At 41.4% G+C, this 26233-nt stretch overlaps 1 protein-coding gene across 4 annotated transcripts; it reads left to right on the top strand.

Annotated features, from left to right (window-relative positions):
• Nucleotides 1-1417: 1417 nt before the first annotated feature.
• TMEM45A (transmembrane protein 45A) lies at nucleotides 1418-25330 on the top strand. Of its 4 annotated transcripts, none has more exons than XM_035314974.1 (7): nucleotides 1418-1490; nucleotides 14491-14700; nucleotides 17181-17393; nucleotides 18135-18319; nucleotides 20561-20706; nucleotides 22133-22225; nucleotides 25116-25330. In XM_035314974.1, the coding sequence occupies exons 2-7, from the start codon at nucleotides 14511-14513 to the stop codon at nucleotides 25159-25161; spliced, it is 873 nt and encodes a 290-aa protein (XP_035170865.1). In that variant the 5' UTR covers nucleotides 1418-1490; nucleotides 14491-14510; the 3' UTR covers nucleotides 25162-25330. The 4 variants fall into 4 exon arrangements, with proteins under 4 accessions (XP_035170865.1, XP_035170864.1, XP_035170863.1 ...); XM_035314973.1 differs by lacking the exon at nucleotides 1418-1490 and adding an exon at nucleotides 5352-5910; XM_035314972.1 differs by lacking the exon at nucleotides 1418-1490 and adding an exon at nucleotides 6023-6156.
• The last annotated feature ends 903 nt before the right edge of the window (nucleotides 25331-26233 follow it).

Genomic DNA, 26233 nt, shown 5'->3' on the forward strand with positions numbered 1-26233 from the left:
AGACTTTTGTGATACATGGATGGGTTCCTTCATCATGAGAGCTTTTGCTCCTTTGTGTGCTTGAGATGAAGCTTGTGCATGGGCAGCTTTCTGGCACCAGAGCTGTTCTGTTGGGTGCCATGTGGGATGCAGCCAGGTGCCTCAGCAGCTCTGTGCTGCTTTCTAACAGCAGCAAGGGGACAGCTGCCTGTAGCCCTGCCAGCAAGCCAGGGGACTGGGTCATAGGAGGTGGTAGAGGCTTTCTGACCTCCCAGACTGTCCTCCCTCCACACAAACCTCCTGCTACCATACTCCTCTCACTTTTCCCCCTTCCCCTGTAAAATCATTTTCCCCTCTCTCTCCTTAGCCTGAGATACAGCTGGTGCTTTTCATATCACTGTACAATTGGCCAGTTTTCTCACCTTGTCTCTGCCTAGTGTCTCCATCCAGAGGGTTGTTCACCCAGATATCCTCTCCTGGCTAGCCCTCCATCCTGACTCACCCAACGTACGTGCAAAATAGAGCAAATGAGTCAGAGAGACAGAGAGAACAGAAATTAGCAAAACAATGAGGAAGATGGAATTGCATCATAAAAATGTCAAAGGAAAACCATTAAGTTCACAAAGTCAAACTCTCAAAAACTGGAAAAATCCAGATTACAGCTGTCTCTGAAAGTTTAGTCCAACCCCCTCCCTTCTTCTCACATGCAATGTGTATTATGTGACATGATTTAATCATTTGACTGCATACCATTTTTCCCACAGGACTAGCGCCTCATTTAGTGTAAACGAAGGACAGTGTCTGGGAATGGAGCTGGTCTCTGCATTTCCTTGACTGCATTTCCATGTGATACTACAAGCCCGATTTACCACCATACAACCCGAAGAATGTGCAGCATTCAGAACCACCAGCTTCTTCATTAGGTTTTCTGAGATGGCTTTACTTCAGCATCACAGTACTTTGTAAGCATGATTATCATCACAATATGCATTAAAGGTTTCTGGGAAACCAAGAACCTTTTACTATGGTTCTCTATATCTTTCTGAATAAGTTGTTGGCTCTGTCAGTTTTTCAGAATACTTTGCATTCTAAATAACTGTTTCAGTAGTCTTCATTTGCTGTTCTGAAGACTTGTCACTTCTATACCTTTGTAACCTAGATGTCTCTGACCAGGTGCCCCAAAATCAGAAACAATCAGCCAAATGCAGACATGCAAGTAGCTCATTCAGAAATGGCAAAGAAACCTGACAGAGGCAGGGAGTTTCTAATTCTCTATAGTTGTAGTTTCTTTACTTAGCTGAACAGGCTGTCTTGTGTTTTCCCACCATCCTCTGCCTTGTATTTCCACATCCCAACTTCTGCAACAACTGATAAACTTTGGCTTTGCCTGGTATTTGACCCCGCGTGAGTACAAGAGATGAGATCTCCTCTATCTGACAGTATCTAGGTGTTACACAGTCATGGATGTTTTACTAATCTTTTGCTGACAATCCTCCACCAAAAAATGCAAGGTTAGTGCACGTCATTTTTCACCAGTATGTGTAATCTCTTACTTTCTAATTAACTTGCTTTGCAAGCTGAAGGGTAGTAAAAATGTTTGCAGCTTTGACACTGGAATTGCCATGATAGTTCCCTGCACAAATTCTGTGCTTACTAGGATTGTAGCTCAGTTACATTTCCTATCAGAAATATACTTCTTAGAGCTGATTTTCAAAATTCTCTGTTGGCATTGGCAGACTTAGAAATCATCTTTTCTCTCCTTCAGTAGATATGTGACAAGAGAAAAAGCAAAGATTTTTTGTCTGCAAAATGCAGATAGGGATCATAGTGGGTATACATGTTTGAGCTCTTTCTCACTTGCATAGCTCAAAGCGTCAAGGCAAATATTCATTTCAAGCACCTATATTATCAGTATCCTGTGACTTATTTTATTTTTTGTGCTTCTACTTTTCCCGGATTTCTCTGTTCTGAATCTTCAATATATGGAAATGGAGAAAACATTATTTCTGTTAACATGCTTGGTATTTCTGGCTTTATTGCCCCAGCTTCCACATGCCAAATTGCTAGATTAGTTCAAAGGTCTATAATCAGTCTGAAACATTGCCAGTCACCTATGAATTATAGATTGTTTCAGGTATTGCACCTGCAGTAATTACAGCTCTTCTGTTAATGCACGTAGGGATATGATAAAATTTCCTCTTTTTTTTTTTTTTTTTTTTTTTTTTTTTCCTCAGCAATAATTTTTGCATGTTCTTCTGCATGAGACTTCCATAAGGGAGCATACATTTATATATGCTAGGAGTGAGCTTGGCAAATTGCTGGTTAATGCCCAGAGAGCATACAAATTTGGAAAAAGTTCTCTTCTCTGATGTTTCTTAGAAAAGTCTTACAGGCAACATGTTTTTAAAAAAGCACTTCAAGCAACAGCATCCGTGTAATTAATAACTATTAAAATCAATGTTTTAAAAAATGCTGTGTATAATGTAACTGCGTATTTTACTGATGGCAGAATTACGCGTAGAAGCCTTTTTAACCTTCACACCTTTAAACCTGTATCTTCTAAATCCGTATAGGATAAATATCCCTAATGGGCCTCCAAAAATCGGGCTGTTATGAAATGGTCTTTGCATTGGAATTCAGTTTTCATTTATTTTGCTTGCTACAAGTTGTAATGAGAACAGAATGTCAATGTTTGCTTTTCCTAAGGAATAGCCAATGTATGTATTTGCTCTTTATTCAACTGTTGCACAAACTTTTCAAGGTCAGAATTACTCATTTAACTTTCTGGGCACTCTGTCTTGAGACTGATTATTCTATCTGTGTCAGCTCCACTTGTGTGCCATGTTTTCACAGCTATAAATTAGATATGCTGTTACAGAGATTCCTACAAAGAGCAAATCTTGGACTTGAAGCTTGCAGGGTGGTCTTTACACAGAAAAGCCTCATGAGTGTGCTTGGTAAGACTGGAGCAGGCCTAGGAGGTGCACGGGCCACACAGGACACGCAGGGCCACGATTGTGCTCTGTAGCCATGCCAGGGCAAGGCTGCCTCCCCCAGAGGCAGTCTGGCATGAAGGCAACTGGCCAGTAAAAGAGCAAAGGCCAAAGAAAAAGCCAAAGACACGGCCTGCGGCGGCCAGAGCAGTGAGGCCGGCTTCCACCACTTGCTGAAGGTGCTGTGCTTTGAGCAAGAACTGGGCACTGCATCAAATGCAATGTAGGGCTCAGAGCCACAGACATTTGACCTTGTAATGTTTCATTGAGGTAACCCCCTTGGAAAGTGGTTCAAGCACTAATTGCAAATTCTTCCCACAACAATTAGGCTTAGCCTTGAAGAAATGTTTGTAACTTTCTTCAAGTGGGGTGCTCAATATCAGCAGCAACCAATCAACCAAATGGCCACAAAAAGCCTACATTGCCAAGCATCTTAGGGACTCAAGCCCAATAGGTATTTATTTAAAGTAATGATTTTTGTGGATGCTGTTTCCTATGACTCTAGCAAGAAAGGAGGGAATCACAATTATGAAGGAATTTTCCAGGGAAAAGCAGAAGAACACAAGAGCATGTGGAAATAATGAGTTTGTCAGATGGGCAGACATACAGGATGCATCTGGGTTGTATTGGTCAAAAAATCTGGCTTTTCTATTTTAGAAGCCATAGTTTTTGTTTGTAGTTATTGGATAGCTTGTTCTTACTGAGTTAATAAGTTTTACAGTGTTGGAAAGGATAGATACATGGCATGTCTGCGTAGTTTTTTTTTTTTTTTTTTTTTTTTTTTTTGGGTTGTGTGTGTATGTTTTTGTTGTTGTTGTTGTTGTTTTGTTTTTCCATAGAGAAAAAGCAATGCTCACATCAAAACCTTCAAATTCATGTATTGAGTGATGATCCAGAATCGCTCCTAGCAGAGGCCTAACTTTCATTACATTGTTAAGCGTGCGAAGGTTGTCCTTTTGCCTATGGACATGTTGAGAAAGAAGAAAGGTGGAATTGACCCAATAGGCTATTAGTTACAGGCTAGTAAAATGAAACTGTTAATAATTTTGATTGTTTTATACAATTGCATTGTAGAAAGCAATCCTGAACAGGCAGGAAAACAGACTATAATCTGAAGTAGTCTTTTTCACTTATTTTACTTCATTGTTACATATTTAAATTTTCTTTGGGAAATTTGCCCTTGTTTGTGTTGGTTCTCAGAATAATCATGGCAAATGTTGCCACTTGTCTCATTTTACCAGCTAGAGTTCGGGACACACACATAGCCCTTTCAGAGACAGGCAGATACTCTATTTTTCCAGGTAGAGCAGGGTGCAATTGCCTGCCTTTGTGCCAGGCACACATCATATGTTTGGAAGAGGTATGGCAAATCAATTTCCTAACCTTTTGGACTCTTGTTGGTTGGTATTTGCTAAAAAAAATTGCAAAAGATACTTTGTTTTTGCTGTAGTCCTTAGTGGTACTATGGAATATTCTACTTACTTACTGCTCTGTGATTACCTTAATGCACATTGCAGTTGTCCTTGCAGATGCACAGAATCAGGGTTTCCTGAAAATGCAGGGTTTCCAGTATACTAATTGGAGATTTTGACATTGGAGACACTAATCATTACTTAGAATCACTTTTATGTCATTTTAAGTACAGATGGAAGTGAGGAATCCCAGGAAGTGATTTTTGCTCCACTGCCAAGGCAAACACATCAAACCACTGATAAAGAGATGAGGTAATTACAATTATTTGTTTCATTTGCTGATTTAGCTTAGTCTAACTGAAAACTCTTTTGCAACAGGATACCCATTAGATAGAAATTAATGCCATTATCTGAGATGCATTCTGCTGTCTAAAAAAAATAAAGTTGCTCAGACCAAGAAAGTGGAGCAGCTGCCACAGAAGCCGGATTTTGAAGCACTTTTTGGGTAGAGAGGTGGTCCTTCTAGAAAATATTTTTTTTTTCCTCTATACCCATGACATCACCCAACCTGCAAAGGCATCTGCTTGCCAGATGCTGAAGGGTATTTGGTGTAGTACTATTTATCTGAGAGTAAAAGTGCAAATAGATATTAAAGAGATGGACATGGGCAGAGCTGGTTGAGAAGATAACCCAAGATGAAAAGCATTGAACAGGAATGCACTCTTAACCTGTTTTAATCTTTACACAGAGTTAATTTCATCCACTAATTTCTTCAAGCAAAAAGCTTTCAGGTCCTGCAAGGCAGAGATCTTAGGGGACTTGGGTGTTTCTCAGGATTTAGTCCCAGTGGTGGCTAGCTGGCAGGGACGTGGGCACCTCAGCTTGGTTCTTCCAGGTGCTGCAGAGGAGATTGGTAATGGGCAAACTGAGAGCTCAGTGCCAGCATGGGTGGAAGGGGTCAGAGAAGCTGCCAGTGTAGTTTAAACAGAGCTGTAAGACCTGTTCGTTGCAGCTTGTAGGCAAACACCTTGAAGAAGGGTTTGTAAGATTTGAGGAGTGAGTTTGTGTTCTCTGCCGGGTAATGCAACAGATGCGGTGCAGTGTAAGATGCTTTTCATCGTGCTGCGACTGAGCCAGCAATGTTAATGACACCGTTTACTCCGGCAAGACGTTTGCACATAAAAAGGGTGGCTTCACCCTTTCAATTTTATTTTTGGACCTTCTTCTTTTGGATTCCGGGCTCTGCCATGCATTCCTGGGTAATTACAGGAACTGCAGCGCCGGGTACTCATTTTCCTGGAGAAAAACCATGATCTTCGGGGAAAAAGAAATTTAAAAATAAAAAAAAAAATTAAAAGCAGGGGGGTAGCCTCTGTTGCACGCAGCGGTGAGAGGAGGGCCCCGGCCCGGCCCGGCCCTACCGGGAGGAGCCCGGCCGGCCCCCGCGGGGCCACCGGGGGTCTCTGGGCCAGGGTCCCGGGGCCTCGGGGCCGGCCCGGGCCGGGGGCGGCAGCGGGGCAGCTCAGGTAAGGGGCGGTGGGACTCCGGGCAGGGGGCTGGGGCTTGGAGGGAGGGGGCTTCTGGGGCCCGGGGAGGATTTGGGAACGAAGCCGGGACTCTCCGGGTCGCCCCGCAGCCCCAGCACGGGGAGGGGGCAGCAGTGGTCGCGGATCTCTGTGCAGTGTGGGGTTATGTGTTGGCGGTGCGAGGCAGGCGCTGGAGTGTCTCTCACGGCTCTTCCCCCCCCTCCTCTTTGGATGTTTCAGACAGAGGTAGGTGTGCATCCAAAGTTGCATTTCCAGGGAAAATCAACAGAAGTTAAATGCAGTCGTGGCTACTTGGGGAATGAGAGAAGCTCTAAAATCAGGTTATCGCCATCTCTCTATTCTGTTTCAAACCAGAGTAATGCTTGGAAAAACTTTTACAGCCTCTGCATATGTTCCGTTGTGCTTCAGTTTTCCAGCTATAAATCATCTTCTGCTCTCCTAATAGCACTTAATGTTTGACATGGGATCAAGCATTTTTCATTGTCTTTCTGAGAAACTGCTTTCTGAACTTTGAGATCTTAGGTACTGAAACGTGGAGGTACTTAAAAACAAAGTATTTATGCTTTTTTCCTTTTTAAAATGAATGATTTGAGGATTACTGTGCACTTACATGCTTAGGACTTGTGATTTCTCCTGTGTTTATGAATTTGTTTGCCTTACTTTATAGTGCTTTTTGTAGACCTCTGTAAATTACAGCATGCAATGTTCCATGAGTCACCGTAAATACTTTGTCATTTGTAAAAGGAACGTACTCAGTATATACTCGGTATGAAAATGCATCATTAATTCTGCTGTTACCTTTCCAAAGTTCACTCAGAAGCTTTTTCTTTTTACCACTTATTTAGACTTTTCCTGTATTTTTCTCTTTGCAAATGGAGCTGGGTAACACAAACAGATTTCTCTCAGTTGTGGAGAGTGTGGGTAGGAATAACCGCTCGAGCAGAAAAGTCAAATGAATCTCGAGGAGCGGCTTGAATAATTATGCCTGTGTCTAGGCAAACTGCTCTCTGTTTATTCTTGCACACTGAATCTGCCTGTAAATATCAACTTACCCAGTGCTGCAAATGGCCAGACTGGCAGCACAAAAACAGGTCTTTTGTTTTTCAGGCTTAAGACAGAAATGAATCAAGTCTTCTCAGTGTCACAGCTCCTGTCAATTGGCTCTTGCTCCGCTTCTTGGATGTGATCAAACACACTCACACTCACTTGGGGTGGGCAGTAGTGGTCATTTTGATTTCTCTTCCTCAGGATGAGACAGGCAAGTTCCTAAAACCAGGGATTATATGTAATTAAACCTCATTTTTGAAAAAAAATGAGTTTTTAAAGTGAGTGTCATGATACAGTGGCGCTCCTGTGGCACTTACTCTGTGGTGTGAGCCAGAACTCGAGTGCTCACACCACTTTTTGCTCCAGATCTTAAAAAGGAGCCCGAAGTCCCTTTTCATCAAATTATGACTAAGCCAGGGTCTGCTGTAGTATTTTAATACTATCTGAGCAAAATTCCTAAAACCCTTTCTCCGCGTGACCTTGCACTGGAGCCATTTCTAAGATACAGAGTGTAGCATCTGTAATGCCAGTGGTTTTAGAAGAGCTGCTGGTCTGATTGAATCACAAAGCTCCTGCTCCACAGCACTATCCCCACTCATGCCATTACCGCTGTCGGCTGCGGGGCAGCAAGGGCTGCAGCTGCTGCAGCCTTGCGTTATGGAGGACACTCCGTTTTCTGGTGCTGTTGCATTGGCCCAGGCTGATTCCCATCCAGAAAGTGCAAGGTGATCCCATAAAGAGGAACTTCACCTGTTTCTCTGAGGCATGTTGATTTTTCTAGCTGGGCTAACTTGGACAGCTATTTCTCATAGCTATTATCAATGTTACTGACTGCCTTGCCAGCACTCTCATTTATTCATTAGTGTTTCTCTTTCCCTTACATCTTTCTGCTGTTGAAAGCCTATTTCAACTAGTAGAGACGGTACATTTAGTTGCCATTGTGATGAGCAGTACATCAAGCACCCCGGTCTTGACAGACATGGCTTGCAGAGAAAACTTCCAGGTGCAAAGGCACGTCTGTCAAGGCAAAGCTCTAGGTCCAAATCCCACCTTCAGCTCTTTATGGAAAATACCTACAAGAGAGCTTTTTATCTTCTTCTTCTTTTTTTTTTTTTTTTTTTTTTTTCCCTTCTTATCAGAACACAACACTGGCAAGCCCCAGCACTCAAATATCACTGGTTACAGCACCCGAATCCATGAGATTTAAACATGTGCTTGGATTCACTTTATTTGTCTTTTCCATCTAAAACCCTGGGGGTTCATGCTCACTGACTGTACTCCACAGACAGACAGGATAGCACATGTCCTGATATTTTTCTAGCATGTCTAGCAGGAAGCAGAGAGCATGTAGATAAACACACCTGGAACTGCAAGGAGAGACTGTATCCTGCAAAACTGTTTTATGAAGGGTACCCAGGGAGTAATTCTCCTTGGTGGTGGCTCGAGTCTGCTGTGCTGGGAGGAACTGTGCATTGACAGCATCCCCTCTGAGGGCAACAAGCTGCCTGACCCTCTGTGGGATGGAGGCTGCAGCTCTGCCTATGGGGCAGCTGGAAGGTCACCCCAGAGGAATCAGCACCCAGGCTGGACTCCTGCAGGTGGGGAAGTGGCTGCAGCCAAACACACCCTGCAGGGTGTGTATGAGCTCAGCTCATACCTGCCAGAGCTGAGCACCCATGCTCCTCTACCCTTTGTTGCAAGCAGTGCTAGGAAATGGCAGGTTATATGGCCAGTACAGGAACAGACTCTCTTTCATTAGAAAAATATATATATATATTATGCGTCCCTTGCAATTTAAAAAAAAAAAATTGTCTGTGTGTGATTTGAACTTGTGGTGATCTGAATAAAAGGCTTCAAATGGGCAGTCCTGGTTTCTGAAAATTTCATATTCACAGAGTAGCAGCTGCTCTGATATCAAGAGCCAATGGTGAGATTGTTACGGAGTGTTTATTGTCCCTGGATAACCCCTGGAGACAGCATGCTTGAATATGGGAGCAGAAACGGAGTCAGCAGACGTGCAAAGGAAGGGAAAATCAAGCCAAAAAATGGAGGGTCATGAGAGGTGAAAAAACACTGTGAGGAGCTCTCAAGAGGCCGAGAAGAACAAGTGTTTTGGAAGGAAGAGCTGTTGACAGCTGATGAAAGAAATGGAGTAGTTCAGGTTGTGGGCCCAAACCCAGCTCTCTCAGGGTTTGTCTTGGAGCTCCTCCCTTCTAAGATCAGTATATAGACTTCTGGTCATTGAAACTTTGGAATTTTTATTTTTCATCCCCATCTTCTTGTAGGCCTGAAGATTTGATCAAGGTGTGAATTATTCTCTTGCAGGCTTCAGAGATGCCTGTTCATTACATACTTTGACCTAAAATTCTTTATCTTCCACACCCTTAAGCCAAAAATATTAGGGATGTAATATTTTTTAGCATCTCAAGAAGTCCCGAGTCCTGCTTTCATTAGTGTACTCAATACTTAGCATAAGTTTAATTCTAAAGTAGCTATAGGTGCCATGTAAGTGCTTCCTGATGCCAACGCAGCGACCTCATTTGGGAACATGGGGCTGTAGCTGCTGAAAAGCTTTTAGTCTTGACATGAAACCAGTACTGCATTCAGCAAACAAAGCAATTACAGATGACATTGTGTTTCAGATCAGCGTGGCTCTCTGTGATGTTTGCAATTTAATGGCTGTGGGGTAAAAGGCACTTGGATTGTGAATACATCTTTAAGTGCAAATAGGAAACTTCGGTATTTAAGTAAACTTGTCTGGGATTTTCTTCACCTCAGATGCATTGGACTGTTCTGCATTTCAGTTTTCAGTAGAAACTGTGTGATTGGGATTTGTATACTGAACAGAAATCATCTAGAAAGTGTTATTTCTTCTTCTTTTCAATGTGCATTACTTTTACTGACATAAAGATTGATTACTCTGGACATTATGCATAAATAATAATTTTGTTTCAAATATTATTATCAAATATTATAAATGCCACATTGTAGTTTCCTAATCTAAGTATATGGGAGAAAAATAACACTTTGCTTTACCATTGGAGTAACTTTGCAAATGTCTGATCTTTGGTTTTAACTTCTGTTACCACACAGTTCTGCAGCAGAAACTAACACACTGCAGAAGAGCGAGTTTGTGGCCTCATAACTTGTGTCGTTTGGGGGGAAAAAATGTTTCTGGTTGACTGTCCTTTTCAACATCCTCCAGGGCTTGATAAACACAGGAAATTACAGGGCATGCTGATGTTACAGAAGAATGTGCAGGGCAGGGAAGCGGTGTGCTGCGTCGCGGGTTCTGACTGACTGGGTGTTTGCATCCTGGTCCAGTATGGGCTATCCTGCTTCAGGCACTTTTTTTTTTTTTTTTTTTTTTTTAAGGGAGAAGGGGATAAAAGGACACCAGTCTAGTTCTCCATAAAGTGATTGAACAGCTGCCTGGATAGCCAGCTTCTCCAAACAGCCTGCAAGCCATGCCTCAATCCCCACATCAGCAGCCTCAAGAGGTCATGAATGAAAACAGTGAACGTTATAAAACTTCCCTCCCCAAAAAGTCAGAGGAAGTTTGAATCAATTTTTTAGGTCTGTTTCTCACCTTCCTTTCATTTTTCTGTCAGTGTTAGGTGAGGTAATTTACAGGCTAAAAAGACAGCTTTTAATACCCAGGAAAACGCATACCTTTTGTTGACAGCTTAGCTGGAGACTGCATTTGCTCATCCCCTCCCTTCCCTCCTGATCCCCACATTCCCTTCTGACCCCAAGGAGTAAGGTGCAGCCTGAGCCAGGGGATGGACATCCAGGGTACACAAAGCGTTACTGTTACATAAGGAATTTGTGGACTACCATCAACAACCTATATTTGGTTGGCAAAGCCTGTGTGTAAAAATACTTTTGCAATACCACCCAGCTTGTAATTTCTGGAAAAGTTTAAGCCATGCAAAGCTTTCTGTGATTACTGCAAGAAAAAATGATACTTTGAGCTCACATATGGGAAAAAAAAATAATAAAAAAAAATCTCCTGGTCACAAGTAGCTGTAAATTGTTCTCATTCCTTATTCCAGTCAGCTGCAGAAATGTTGCCTAGTACTTAATATTTGTAAACTATCTGGACAGCTGATTTTATGGCCATCGTTATGCCTCGTTATCTTTTCCTCCTCTTTCCCTGAGACCATGGGGCCCCTGAGTCCTGGGTGAGGACAGGGACAGTCTCAGGATCTTCTTCTCTGCCTGTGTCCCTGGCAGATGTTGTGCTCTAGGGAAGCTGGTGGGTAGCAAGGAAGGTTTGCTGCTGAGAGTGTGGCTGTGGCTCTGCTGGCACCCCTGGCTCTGAAACCACTGAGGGTCTGGGACCTGTACGCCTTCCAACATCAGTCCTCCAGTGATTTATTTCTTCGCTTATGGGATAAGGCTGTGTAAAAACAAACCCTCAAACTGATTAATGGGCTGGGCTGCACAGGATGTTGCCAAATTCCCTCCAGTCCCGCCAGGAGCAGCCATCTTGCCCTGGTCGTCCTGTACCTCCCCTTGACTCCCAGCCCTGCGGTCTGGCCCCATGGCAGTCTTTCTACAGGAGGCCCTGCCGGTCCTTTCAGCGTCCTCCATGTAACACGAAGCCTCATGAGGTGGAAGCTAGCAGAACTGATGGGTTCCTTTCTAGAGAAGCTGTAAAAATAAACCCCAGCATCTTCAGATGATCTCAAACTGGAGGATATTCTCCCCCAAACTAATAATACTCAATCATACTGCTTACAGCAAAAAGTCAATTTCTTCTGGTTCTCTCATGTTTGTATTGGATATTCAGCAGTAGCTTGTTCCTTTCTTCCTTTTTTCTTGTTCCTTTCTTCATTTCCCGTATTTTTAATACTTTTGAACAGAAAGTCTTGATGGGTAATCCAGATTTAGGGCAGAAAATCTTGCAGTATCAGAGGTGTAAGTAACCCAGGGGTGAGTCTACAGATTGGGATTTACTTCTGAAGTTTCATACACTGTGCAGTACAAATTACATTAACAGATGGTTATTTATTTGAATCTTACTGTAGCTGTAGTCTCCTAGAGGTAGGCTTTCCATAGATTTAATTTACCTTTGTAAACCAGTATCTCCCTTTGATGTGTGGTACAGGGTAAATTTTTCCATTTGGAGTGCTATGCACCTGTGGTGAATAACAAAATACCTAATGAATAAACTCTTTTTAATGAACTATGTTCAGTGAGATCAGATACGGGGGGGGGGGGGGGAAAGGTCACTTCACTCCACACTCCTCTTCCTTTAATTCAAAGAAGGAAAGAAATAACGTGCTGAAACAACAGCAGTGCCACTCAGACCAGCAGGCTTTAGGAGAACCAGAAATTAAGGCTTTCAAAAGAAAATAAGTTTTTCAAAGTTTAACACCAAGTTGAGGCAACTGTCTAACACTTCAGCTCCTGCTAGTATCACCCTTCTTTAGGGAAAACTGTGGTGTGGTGAGCACTGGCCTCAATACACCAGTTGACCACAGCCTTTGAGATGTCCCGAGGTGAGGTTACTCCTCTGGGACATATCAGGGGCCAGCTCCAGTGAGTGGGGCTGAGACCCCAACCCCACTGCAGGCTGCTGGGGAGCAGGCAGGGCTGTCCCCACTTGCAGGCACCCCAGTAAGACACGCAGGTATAAACCCAGCAGGCTGACTTGTCATCGCTAGCGTGCTCAGCACTGGGGAGCTTAGATCTCAATTTGGCATTTTGTGAGTAAGAATGGAGGTGGCCATTGCCTTCACTTTTCTTCTTGATGAGACAGAAGCGGCTTGCAGGAGCCTTTCCCCACAAGGGAGTCCAGATCCCAAGAGGAGTGCTTTCCCTTTCATAAAAAATCATCAGACACATCCCTCATCACCCCTTTGTCACAGTGATTGTTTTGGGACATGATGCTTGGCCACAATGAGGCGCTGATGCTGGTTCAGCAGTTTTGGACAAGGCATCCTGAAGCATGTCTGTGGATAAATCCTATCCCTCCTCATACTATGCAGGAACAGTCATGGATTTTTTCCCTTCTCCTTTGTGTCTATATAGGTCACCTCTCCCTCTCATGCAATTGGGTAATAGTCTTACGGTAACTGTAGGACCAGTGTATGTGGAAAAGTTTTCCTTCCTAAAAATAATAAATAGAAAAATAATGCTTCAAGCACAGTTTAGCCTCCAGAAATAAGAGAGGCCTCACATTACGTGACTAGACAGTGTTACGTGAGCCATCTGCAAGTACTCCATGGCCCACAAGCCACAGTTTAAAACTTCTTATGCAAAGCTGACTGTAGGAAATACTTACTGAGAAGAAAAATATACCGGAGCCTCCATATTCTGCTAATAACTAGATGGCTGTGGTGTAGTGTGGTGATGAGATTTTTAAGTTAGTGACAATAATAATAGGAAATGAAGTTTGCTAATGCTCATTAAGTGGTTATTCTTGATTACACATTGCTTATGCAAAGATTTGGTGTGCCTTTGTGTCGTGATGCCCGACAACTCAGTTTATACAAGCTTAAAGAAAAATTGCAATCTAATCTTAGAGATGGAATTTTAATGAAGAAGCTAATGGAGCTAAGCTATTTCTAGAAGTTGGGATGAAGACATGAGTTACTAGGTTCTGTTAACAGCACTGCTGTTAAACATTATGCACCACTGACCAAGCGATAGCCTTATCACTTGGTGTGTTTGATGGGGATAATATCTAGCTAGTTGTGGGTACATAATTCACCTATCATATTCTGAGAATCACTTCTTGTTTGGAAATCATCATGAGACATCCACACTGAAATGCAAAATAGTTTTTTATTAGTTACCCATCAGATCTGTATACAATCCCTTTTTCCCTTAATCAGATATTATATTAATTTCTGTTTGTGGAGTAGAGAAACCTGTAACACTCTTCTGTGTGAAAGGACCAAAGGGATAGGAACCAAAGTTTGAATATTCATGTTCTCTGTTTTGCTAGTGAAAGTTCAACAGCATGTCATTGTTCACTATAACGGCTTTTTCTCTTTGCTTGTCAGATGCCAGCTTTGCATTTCAGGTCAGCAGCTCTGCAGGTGGGTCACTTTTGTTCTGCAAAATTGTGAAACCTGGGAGACAGGCTGGCTGTCTTGAGCAGACATGGGCAGATAGTGGTACAACAAGGGGGAACAGTTTTAAACTAAAAGGGTAGATTTACATTAGATGTTAGGAGGAAATTCTTTCCCATGAGGGTATTAAGGCACTGAAACAGCTGTGGATGCCCCATCCCTGGAAGTGTTCAAGGCCAGGTTGGATGGGGTTTTGGGCAACCGGGTCTGGTGGTAGGTGTCCCTGCCCACGGCAGGGGGGTTGGAACTGGATGGTCATCAAGGTCCCTTCCAACCCAAACAATTTTGTGATTCTATGAATCTGTGAACACCCAGGTACACTCTTTCGATCTAAGCAGGGAGATAATTTAAAATGATAACCCATAGATTTCTCCTACTATTCCAATAATCAGTCTCTCTCTTTTTGTTTATTTTTTCTTACCTTTAGCTATTGCACAGTAGAAAACCATGGGAAATTTTAAAGGCCATGCCCTCCCTGGAAGCTTTTTCCTTCTTTTTGGCTTGTGGTGGTCAGTGAAGTACCCCCTGAAATATGTCTGCAGAAAGAACAAGAGCGCTTGCTACCTGGGTTCCAGGGCAGGATTTCAGCGCCTGGAATTTGTTGAGGGGATCATCAAAGCTGTCTTTGCCCTGATTGGTAAGTTAGAAGGACTCAAGGAATAAAGTAAAAATGCAAAGAGCTGTGAGTTTTAACACTTTTTTTTTTTTTTTTTTTTTTTTCAAAGCTTGCTTTCTGATAAAACGTATCTTGTTCTGTTTTTGTTTTTGTTTTTTTTGGTTTTGTTTGTTTGTTTGTTTTGTTTTTAATTAGTCGTGCAAGAAGGATAGCATCATGAACCAGTTCAACAAGCTACTAAGTTTCCTGATCTATTTTTTTTTTTTTTTGTTTCAGTTCAAGAGAGGATACCATTCTGAAACAGGTCTTTAGGTGGATGCACACTGTTCTGTTCAACAAAACAAACAAACAAAACAACTGTGAGGGGCTATTTGGTATCTTTAAGTAGACATTTAGGTCAGACTAGATGCTTTACTTAACTCCTCCTGGCCTTTAAACTCCATGAATCTAAGAAGTAGTGGAGCATTTGCTATTAATTACATCCTTATGTAACTTGGTTTCCATCCATAGCACTCTTCCGGAGCTTCTGTAAATCTCCTGGCTCCTTCACAGGTGGTCCATTTGAATGTTCATATGCTACTCACTCCTTCAGGGAGGGAGAAAAATTATTTGGGCAAGAGGCCCTCATGTGCAGGCTGTAAGCGCCAGACTGTGGGGGCATTGCGAGTCTATTTTTGAATCCAGCCATCCCAACCCACTGCTATGAATGGTTTCAAGTGGCCTGCCAGCTCTCAGATGTTGATAGGCTCCACTAAGCTATGGATAAAATATGCTTTTCATTAACACCATTCAAAAGTTAAAATATTCACAGAAAAGACCAAACTCCAGGTCTTACTGTTGCAGAATTGGTGCAAGGGGGGTCCCATTTCTCATGCTGTTGTGAACCCACCTGCACACTAAGAGGACTGTTCAGAGATCTGTGCAACTGGATGGAAATGCCCACTCATTGTCTGAATCCCAGCATGCTGTGTGATAGCCATCTTACCTTTTTTTAAGTAAATTAAATAACAGGAGGCGGGGGTCTCACCACATGTGGGCCTCATGTTGAAAAAGATGATAATTTTCAGTATGAAGATGCTATTTTATCTATCTACTCTTTAAACACTCACAATTCCCTGGTGTCTAATCCAGGTGCAGGCTTTATCCCCATACATTGCCTTCTACCTGTTTTTCCTTCCCCTCTGGGAGTTGTGTCACATAAGATACATAAACACCAACATGATGCTGTGGGTGCAATATAACATGCCTCAAAAATGATCAAAATCTGAATAATAATGTCTGTTTTGAGGTGTGGATAAGATCATCTTTCCTACAAATGTCCCAGATAGTGCCTAGAGATAGTCAGACAACTAAAACATGAATTCAGTGTTTTTATTTTCAACCTGGAAAGAAAAACTATTAGTTTGATGTACGGCAATTTCAATTCCAGTCAAAAATGTGGACAAGAAAGCTTGGCAAGGACAAACACTACAAGCAGCAGAAAGAATATAAACTGCTGTTTCTGTGTTAAGGAAAAAAAAAAAAAAAAAAAGGAAAAACACTGGATTTGTTCTGCAGTATATCTACTTATACAGAGGGATGCTGGCACACACTATGCTAAACAACATAAATAACTCCAATGTCTTAAAAGCATAATGTATATTAAGCCCTTCACAAACTTAATTGATCCTATAAAGTATCTAAAAGCAGCTTTCCCTGTTCTGGTGTACTGCATTTAGTTAGCAGGACAACAAGGGGCCAAGGTAAGGGAGGCGGTGGAGCAGCAATGCAAATACTAACTCTGTATACGTCCTCACGGGACCTTTAACAGCTCTGCACGGCAGAGAGATTTCCTTTTATGGCTTTATAGGAAAGATCTCCTTTGAATTAAGATTTTGAATTCTGCCATCCTGCATATTGCAGAGGACTGAAATGGTAAATCTTTCTTTTGGGGACTTCAGCATGTGTTGAACGCATGTTTGAACCACTGGGAGAGACAGCTGAAAAATGTAGTCAGTGGACTACCACGATGGCAATTTTTTTTTTTTTTTTTAAATAGGCATCATATTTTTTAAAAAATAGTACAGTACAGTACATAGGCATCTTTTTTTTTAAAAAAAAAAAGAAAGAAAAAAAGCACAGAATAGCCATCTAGAAGAAAAAAAGCACAGAATAGCCATCTCCGTTTTCACTTCAGGAAACTGCAAGATGCAAATAGTCCCCCCAGGAGTGGAGCTGAAGCCTGGTTTCCTATGGCTTTCTCCTTTCTGGATTATGTGATGCTTAATATATGCTTGAGCTTACTCCGTGGTCTTTCCCTTTGCAAAGAAACTTATTTCACCTCTCTTCCACCTGCTGACTTTTTTCTTGAAAATTCACAGAACATAGATTTATTTGAGGCCTCTGTGCTTTTTCATTTGCATTTGGACAACATGTTAAAAACTTTATTGGGAATAGCTGAATTGGGAATTCTTTATCTTAAGCACCAGGATAAATAGTGGTATTTCTCATTTCATGTGCAGGAATGGTGGCTGAGCAATTTGTTCCCGATGGACCTCACCTGAAGTTGTATAATTATGAAGAAAAGCACTGGGATCACTTGATGAACTGGCAACATGCCACCATGTATCTCTTTTATGGCATTTCAGGCTTGGTCGACATTGTGGCTCACGGTACTAATGCGTTGCCAGTGGCCATGGACAGGATGATGCTTTCGTTAGCAGTTTTTATTGAAGGTGAGTTTACCTCTCCCTGTAGAGATGCCTGTGAAACTGGCACACAGGTATCAGTCCTTTGGCTGGGATTCTCAAATTAACTTTAGAGAATGAGCTCTATGGGAGATGAGCATTTAACATTCTGAAATCTTCAAAAAAAAAAAACAAAAAACATTCTTGGCCCTCCTTAAACTCCTTAAACTGCTAAGGATTTGTCTGCACTGTAGCCCAGGAGCATGGTCACACATTGCACAGGTGCATCTGTGCTTTCCTAAATAGCTAGATAGTAACAGGAGCGTTATGAGAATATTTTGGGTAAGCAATCAGTAGCTCAGGCACGTGCTTCAGTGTATGTACTGAGATGGTATGCTACTGTTAGCTGAAAGCCAGCATGTGTGCATCTACCCTCACAGCTGTCACATGTTGGAATTGCACTGTGGACACACTCAATTTGCGTTTTCTGTAGGCACAGTATATCTCATGGCAACCCTCTTGTTACACTGCAGAGACAGATGAATAAGACTTCATTAAAGTGTGTTTTTAGTAAAAGGTGGTAGAGCTGTAGCTTCCCATATAGCTTCCTGTCCTGAGCTCACAAGTGAAAGCATACAGTACATAGGCATCAGTCTTAAAAAATGACTCTCGGCTTACCTGAGAAGGTGATACTGACATAAAGGGAAAGGTTCACTATTTTCTAAAAGCAGATGAAGGGAGATTGCAAGGAAAGAAAAAGTCTTAAACTGTTCACTTAATTTATTACAGGTTTTCTCTTTTGCTACCACCTTCATGGGAGAGCCATGCTGGATATTCATGTTCATCAGTTACTGCTGTTTGCTATCTTTGGAGCTGCTGTTTGCATATTTCTAGAGGTTTTCTTCCGTGGCAGCATTGTACTCGAGATGCTCCGAACAAGCCTCTGCATATTACAAGGCAGCTGGTTCTGGCAGGTAGGTCACTGTTCTACCTTAGGAATGTCTTCCTTCACCAATATTAGTTGCCTACTCCTTTGCAGATGTTTCACAGTTGATATAAGATGCCTTTTATATACAGACCTCAAAGTGCCATAGAAAGCAACACACTCTCAAAGTCCCCTTAAAGAGATAAAAGTACATATTATTTCAATTTTACAGATGGTAGGTGTTTTACTTCTCCTGTTTTTGATTTAAATTGTAGAATCACAGAATGGCTTGGGTTGGAAATTTTACTTTAAGACCATCTATTTCCAACGTCCCTGCCATGGGCAGAGACACCACCCCCTAGAAGTCAATACAGAAACTAAGGTGGTTTTGTTGAGCTCTCCCTTGCTATAATCGTTAAATGTTCCCTCTGATCTCTGTAACATCCTGTTCAAAATTTGCAAGCCAAACAGCAGTGATTTTACAACCCCACAATGTTTGCTGCTGTGGGAGCAGGGAGTCAATGCCCCGGGGAATACAGGAAAGAAGAGACAAGCAACTCAGTGACATTGCCATGAATGACAGTGCAAATTATTTTTCATGTGCTGAGCAGGTTGCCTCTTTTTACTTTCTAAAACCATTTCAACAGTGGCAGCCTAGATTCAAAAGGTATTTAAGCTCCCAGTTCTTATTAGGGCATTGGGTGGTGTCTAGTTTATTATTTTTACAATGTTCTGGCATATGAGCAGAAGTAACAGTCTAAAGTGGTACATTTTGGACATGTAGCCTCCAGTAAGGTAACTGCCAGGCCTTGGCTTATGTGTGATTCTGCTGGATTAATAGATATTTGATAGCATCCCTTTGCTGTTAGAGAGAATCTCATTAATTGCTGCAACCTTGCAACAGAGCAATAGGAGTTCTGGTGACTCTATGTGTTTGATCTTATAGTAGAGAACTGAGGTCACTCCAGTGATTTTTCTTTCCGGCAAGTCTAGACTGCCTTCCCTTTTTTATATGCTGGCCAGACATGATGAATAAAAACGTTTGCTGTTCCTTAGGAGAACTGGACACTCCGCACCAAATCAAACATTTAAATACTTGCTCTGGCAAGAAGACAGACCTCCTAAACTGTAGTAGTTTTCTATAAGTGAACTCGAGAGCCTGGTGCTGCAACACTCAGTGTTTTATTTTCTTTTTTGTAAACTTTTTTTGTTGTTGTTGATTTAAGAAGCCTTACAAAAGAGGAATTAGATGCAATCACTTATTATTTGTTGTCTGTCTAGTCTAATTTTAAAACAAGTTATTTCTTTAGCTCCAGAGACAATGTGCTTTTTGTTTCAAAGTAAAAACTGAAGAGCTAAAAATACAGGAGATTTAAGTGTGGCTTTTTAACACCCACATTAGAGTTCAACCATATGTGTGACTGAAAACCACATACTGGCTGCAGCATGACAAATTTGTAAAAGGTAAAGGAGCTTTCTTTCTGCATCATCAACACCTTCATGCAATGAATTCTCTACATGTAAATGCAAAATGCTCTCCTCCCCTCCTTCTTCCTCTCCCCCTCTTCACAGCTCTAAAATCCTCGACTAAATGGCTGAGCAGTGACTTTGAAGAGTATCAGACAGTACTGAGGAGTGGTGCTTGTCAGGTCAGGTGCCTGACCAGCCATGGGATTACTAGTTCTCTAGTTTATGCAGAAATATTAATTTGATCTTCCCCAGCTCTGGCTGAGCAAATCAGCTACGTACTTCACATGAGTTTATAGTCCTACGTGAGAAAAGCTACATTTTTACCTAATTTCAAAACCTGATGTTTTTCCTGGATGGAAACAGACCTAGTGCTTGCCTTTATTTATTGATTTATTATTCATCTTCTGAACTGTTTAGCACATTCCCAGATGCTGTTGGGAAGAAGCAAGTCAGTGCGAGTGGTTGGGCAGGTTTTCTATGTGGTGATGAGTATGCAGTTGGGATCACACGTAGCAGAGGATCAGCCCCTTTCCTTATTGCATGTGGTTCAGGTTGCTGTAGGGCTTGTTGGGCCAATCGATCACTCTCTGAGCAAGAGCAGAGGGGCTCTGGAACTGGCTCTGCATCTTCAAAGGCATTTCTGCACAAAGCTGTGTAAAATGATTCATCCCATCTGAATGTGACTGTAAAACTGTTTCTAATAATCAGTCAGCACTATAAGCAAATGAAATGTCTGCTTTGTGATGGGTAGCATAATACATGATACAGCACAGGATACATAGCAAATGACATTTGCTAAACATCTCTTATTTGGTTGCAGATTGGCTTTGTTCTTTATCCTCCAAACGGGAGCCCAGAGTGGAATCAAACGGATCATACCAATATGATGTTCCTGACCATGTGCTATTGCTGGCATTATGCTTTTGCTTTTCTTATACTTGCAGTAAATTACACAATTGTCAGCTGGTAAGTTACTTGAAACACTAAAACTATGGAGATCTGTCTCTTTGCTCTACCAGGAACTTTATTTTTTCAAGTCTTCACTGACAAATCAAAACGTTCCCACAAAGTAATTAATTGTCTTGCAAGGTAAAATAAAAATAGGCATGTCTAATCAATGAAGACAACATGGCCCATTGCTTCAGTAGAGAGGGGAAAACATTCATCAAGTACACTTCTAACAGCGTAATGCTTCTCATGTAAAATGAGCTCTTTTTGATAGTGTTCCACATTTGTAACTGCTTAACAAGTTAGAAGTTGGGAAGACCTTTTTCTCTATTCTTTCCCAGTGTTCATCTCTCTTAATTCCAAGTGGATTCATCAGCAGGCTTCATGACTTGATTACTGGATAGATTTTATTGTTAGTACTTTCCTTTGATCAGACCTGTTTTTGTTGTTGTTGTTGTTTTTTTCACTAGCCAGTTTCATCCCCTAATTTCTAAAGTGAGCCCTTTTCCTTTCTGCCCAGTACTAATTCTCACATAATTCCAACTGCAGCGTGACCTTTGTTGTAAAAATGAGCCTGATGCTACCATGCATGATCACTTTCTGCCTGCAGGATCTTACCAAGCCTTTGCTGGTATTGTCCTAAACATGCTTCTCACCCCTTATTTTAACACTACCATTGTAACAGCCCTATTTAATCATGCTTTGGCCACATGTAGTTCTTGCAATCTTGTTGTGCACCAAGGAGGTGCTGGTTCTTTGGGGATCTTAGTAAGAAAGGCACTGATACTCCAGGGTTGTTAACTGGTTTGTTATGTAAAGGGTGGAAACTATAGAAAAGATGACAGCAATCTTATGCCCCTCCTGATGTTGGGAACTGTGGCTGCTGTGGCATTGATTGACCCCCTCCAAGTTGACCATGGGATGCTGAGCAGAGTTTCCATCCATGGGGAGGTTGGCCAGCCTCATGCTGCTTCACATCTGGGGGTTGCTCTTCCAAGTGAACAAACCCATCAGTCTTCTACCTGTACAGCATTAAACTTTCTATACGTTACAATGAGGTTAGCTGAAAGTATATGGCTCTCACACAACTCTATAGCAAGAAGCTCTTACCAAAGGTACATACAGGTGGAATTGTTAAAGGCAGCACATACTAAAGCCACAGTACATGCTTGGGCTGTATAGTGGTCAGTCATGCTAACATGCAGATCTCTACAGTCAAGGCCTGTGGCTGAACTCTGCTCAGATTCTGCTCGAAATCACTTGTATCCTCTTCACAATGTCTTCAGCAGTGGCCCACTACAGGCCTTCATAAGTCAATCATCCAAACTCCCTGATGAGATCCAAGAGTTAAACAGTTTTTTACCATTTAATAATAGCCAGGTTAGCCTTTGGGTCATGGTTTGATTTGTAATATGCATGACAACTCTTTCTTTTTTTTCTCCAGGGCAGTTCGGTCAAAGATTAAGCAGTCCCAGTCCATGGAAATGGGATTACTGAAAACATCTGAAAGAGATCAGGAGTCAGAAGATGAAATCTAGTATGAATATGGCTTGATTAGTTTACCCGCCCTACCATTAGGCTAATTGATACCTCATTTTTCAATTTGTTTACCATCTTATTCACTCTTTACTGCTACTTGCTATGCAAATATCATCCCCTGAGTAGAGTCTACATCCACAGAATTAGATCTTTATTTGCAGAAGGTAAACTTGGTATTGTTTTGTGTTGGTTCTTCTAGTACCTTGATTATCACATGCTTCAATGAAAAACAGACATTCAACAAACTTGGACTGGGTGAGGTGGCATTACCAAGTCTGTGTGTTAGACTCATTAAAACCTTAGCAAAATAGTTTCCATCTGCTGCTGAACAAATGGTTGTTTCCATAATTAGGGTGTCCAAATAAATGTGTTTGTTGAACTGCAAATAACACATTGCATAAACAACTCTGCAGACCTGGAAAAGAGTAGAACAACACAGAAAATCATAGTCTTGTAGCTGTCTTGTAAAGCACGTTTGTGTCTTTGCTTGTGGCTTTATGTTAAATGGAAAGAACTACTCACAGGAAAGATCTTCAATATTTCCTTGAAGAGCGTGCAGTGTGTTCACTCCCAAGCTTCTGAAGGAGAACCAGAGGGGTGTACAGTAATTAAAAGCCACTGCAGTTATTCCCTCCCTTGGTCCTGTACACTGCTGCATGGTGAGCACTGGGAGAGCAGAGGTTTCCTTCATAGTTGCTCCATGTCTGGCTGGCCACAGCACTTTCTCAATAATGACAAAAAAATACTGCTGTTTTATTAGTAGTATTGGTATTGTATTTATTTTTTTCCACTGAACAAGCTGAAGCAAGGCCCAGGGTGCTCTCCCCAGCACCCAGTCTCACTTGGGACACGCTCCAACCTCCACAAATGCAGAAGCGAAATAACTGATACGTGGCAGGAGACAGCAGAAAAATGATGCTGTGTGTAAGCACACTGCCCTCATGGGGCGGTGTCCTGCAGCCTGGCTCTTGCTCTTGTGAAGTCTTGCAAAGCCTGGCCTCAGCAGCTGGGCAGCATATGCTCCATTTTCTAGGGTTTGCTGATGGCCATGAGCCATGTTGCGTGGCCGGATGTAGTGAGGTGGTTTTTCTGGAAAATAGCTTCTTCCCTTTAGAATGCCTCTACTAAAGTGGTATTTTCTTAGTTGATGGTGCAGGATGACTTCTGTTCAAATAACACTGGGTTTGGTGCTTCAGAAGTCTTCCTTCTATTATTCTGCCATTTCCATATTCTCTTAAGGAAATTCAGGACTGGGCTCTGGTAGATGAATCAATCATTGGGTCTAGCACCTCCAGTTTCCAGTTCACCTGTGTTTTTTCAGTGTGAACCAGAAGAGTGAGTTGTATAAAACTACTAACTGCAGTAAGCTGTTTGCTTGGAGAAAAAAAAAAAAAAAAAAAAAAAAAGTTTGTAGCTCAAAGGGATCTGAGGACTCAGAAAAAAAATACTAAAGGCTTTTTCTAAAGCTATTTCACTTTCAAGGCAACATAAATTTTCATTTCATTTGTTGGATTACCCCTTTTATCTTCTCTTTTCCAAGGACAGCTTTCGTTAGCTGTATGTGCTGTTAATGCTGAATTTTAGGCATACCGATGCGTCTTTAAAATAAGTAGGGTCATTTATTCTGAAGGAGATCTTCAGAAAGTCCTTTGCTTCTTGTAGGCAGAAACAACACAAGTTTGTTCAGTGCTTTTCTTATAAATCCATGTAATGCTGTACAAATATTAAGGTGCTGTATACCTAAACTAAAGGGCAAACCTAAGCCAGGAAGAAAGCATGATAAAATGGTAGAGAGCTTTGATCTGTCTTCTTAGAAGACTTCAGTTGGCCATTGTTTAAATTATTTTAGATCTTTGCCAAGTATCATGAAGTGACACTTGTAAGTAGGTTTCAGATTATCTTACTGATATAATTAGATTATATCTACTTTGGAAAGCAAGAATAGATGGCTCTGTGTTTAAAAATATAAACTGGAAAACTGTATGTGTGTATATATATATATATATATATATATATATATATAGCCAAATACCACCATTTTTTTCTTAATATTTGTGTACTCTTCTTTAAAACCTTTCTCTGAAGGATCTTGAAGATTTTGGCAAACTTTAATGAAGTCTGTCTCAGGACACTCTTGTAAGCTAGGTATCAGTATGGCATTTTTGTAGCTCTGTGTTTCAGTTTTGCAGTGGTCTTATGGTAAATGTGGAATTAATGGATATTTACTTCCCTCTGCAAATCTAAGTCTTGAGTTTCATTACTGCAGTTCCATTAAAATAAAATTTTCTACTGGCACAATATAGAAGGTAGATCCATCAGTTTGCTGAGGAGCTTGCCTGGTAATAGCAGCATTGGCCAAATGCAGCGTCATTACATCTAGCTGTAATCTGGTATTCATTGCACTACACCACTGTTGTTACTGCGTTGTTTTTTTTTGTTTTGTTTTGTTTTGCTTTTTTTTTTGTTTGTTTTTAAGGGCAGATTTAGTTCCTGTTAGAATGGTTGGGGTGTAAAGATTGCTGAGAGTTATCCCCTGCATCACCCTATGTTGCCCTATGGTGAATCTCCTGTAAATGATCAGAGTACTGGACAAATAAACCCACTAGACACATCTGCTGGTTGTGGTGCAACCATGCCTAGCAAAGATGCCCCTGAAGAAGTCCAGTCAGGAGGTGAGTGTAGTCTGTGACAAAGAACTGTAGGACGTGCTGCTTCCAAAACATCATTGTGAAAGAGAAGGTGGCATTCTATTATGAGACTTGAAGAAATGCAAATAAAAGCAGGTCCTGAAGTCTTAAAGAAAGAGCAGTCTCTTGGATTTGATTTTTAATATGTAGAGAACATGCAGAGTGAGTGTTGCAGTGTTGTTCTGTGCCTAATGTTTTTAGTACCACCAAGGACAGAAACAACCCATTCCATACTGGAGTTGAATGAGTGGAGGGAAGTCTGACAAGTTTACAAATGCCACTCAGATCAAGGTAGCTGCTCTCAAGAGAACTTAAATTATTGTTAAATGTTGGTGCCTTTAAAAAATAAATGGTAGCGTGTAATAGAAAAGATAAGCTTGTATTTTTATTTAAATAAAATCAATTTATTCATCTAAGGTGTCTGTCTTGTTTATAAGGGAAAAACAATCATTTGGGGGGCAGGATGGGGCAGGTAGATATGTTACATTTATAGCCCACCTAGACATTTGAACTAGCTGGACCAGACTTTGGGAAATGGCAGTTCTGCATTTTGCACATTGTAGCATTGGCTCTGAATAAAGCTGGGCTCAGAATGGGGAGGTGTTTCAACCTGGGGGGATGGCTGGGGACCTCACGGTCCCTTTGGTGCTGAACTAAGAGTAAATTTGGCAGTGTGAGGGATTTCAGTCATATACATTCATTCATCCTTCAAACTGAGGCACTAGAAAGCTTTGCTATGCCTGGTACCTTAATGTGCTCCCCACATGGTTCAGCTCAGCTGAGCTATGCCAGCTGGGTTGGGAGTTACTAGTACAGAAGTCAACGGAAGAAAACAGAATGGTTTTTTATCCAGAAAGTCCTTTGGCATGTGAAATAGTAGAAGAAAGCCTGAGTTTCAAGGACTCCCAAGGACTGCACAGTAACTGCACATCTGTTAAGAGGGAGAAAGTCAACTGCAAAGCTGCTGGGCACTGGCCTTTAAAATCTGTTCTAGGTCAAATATGTGCTTGCCCAAAATATGTGGGAGGAAAAAGCCTAGTATTTGTCAAATGGAATAACTAGTCCTCAGATGACTTTTTCAGAATAGTAATTTCTATCACCTTGCTATTGTATTGTTGCAATTTAAGGGTTTCTATAAGATACTGGGTACACTTATTAGAATGGAACTACATTTTTAAAACAAAAGTTGGAAAAAAACATAGTTATAAGTACCACAGAATACTTATGAATTTGATTCAGGTAAAAAGACTAATGCCATTTAATGACAAGATATTCTGCAGGGGATGGTGGCTGAGAGGTCAACATATGGGCAGGAAATA

Source organism: Oxyura jamaicensis, chromosome 1 (genome assembly GCF_011077185.1).
Source record: "Oxyura jamaicensis isolate SHBP4307 breed ruddy duck chromosome 1, BPBGC_Ojam_1.0, whole genome shotgun sequence".
NCBI classification, from domain to species: domain Eukaryota; kingdom Metazoa; phylum Chordata; class Aves; order Anseriformes; family Anatidae; genus Oxyura; species Oxyura jamaicensis.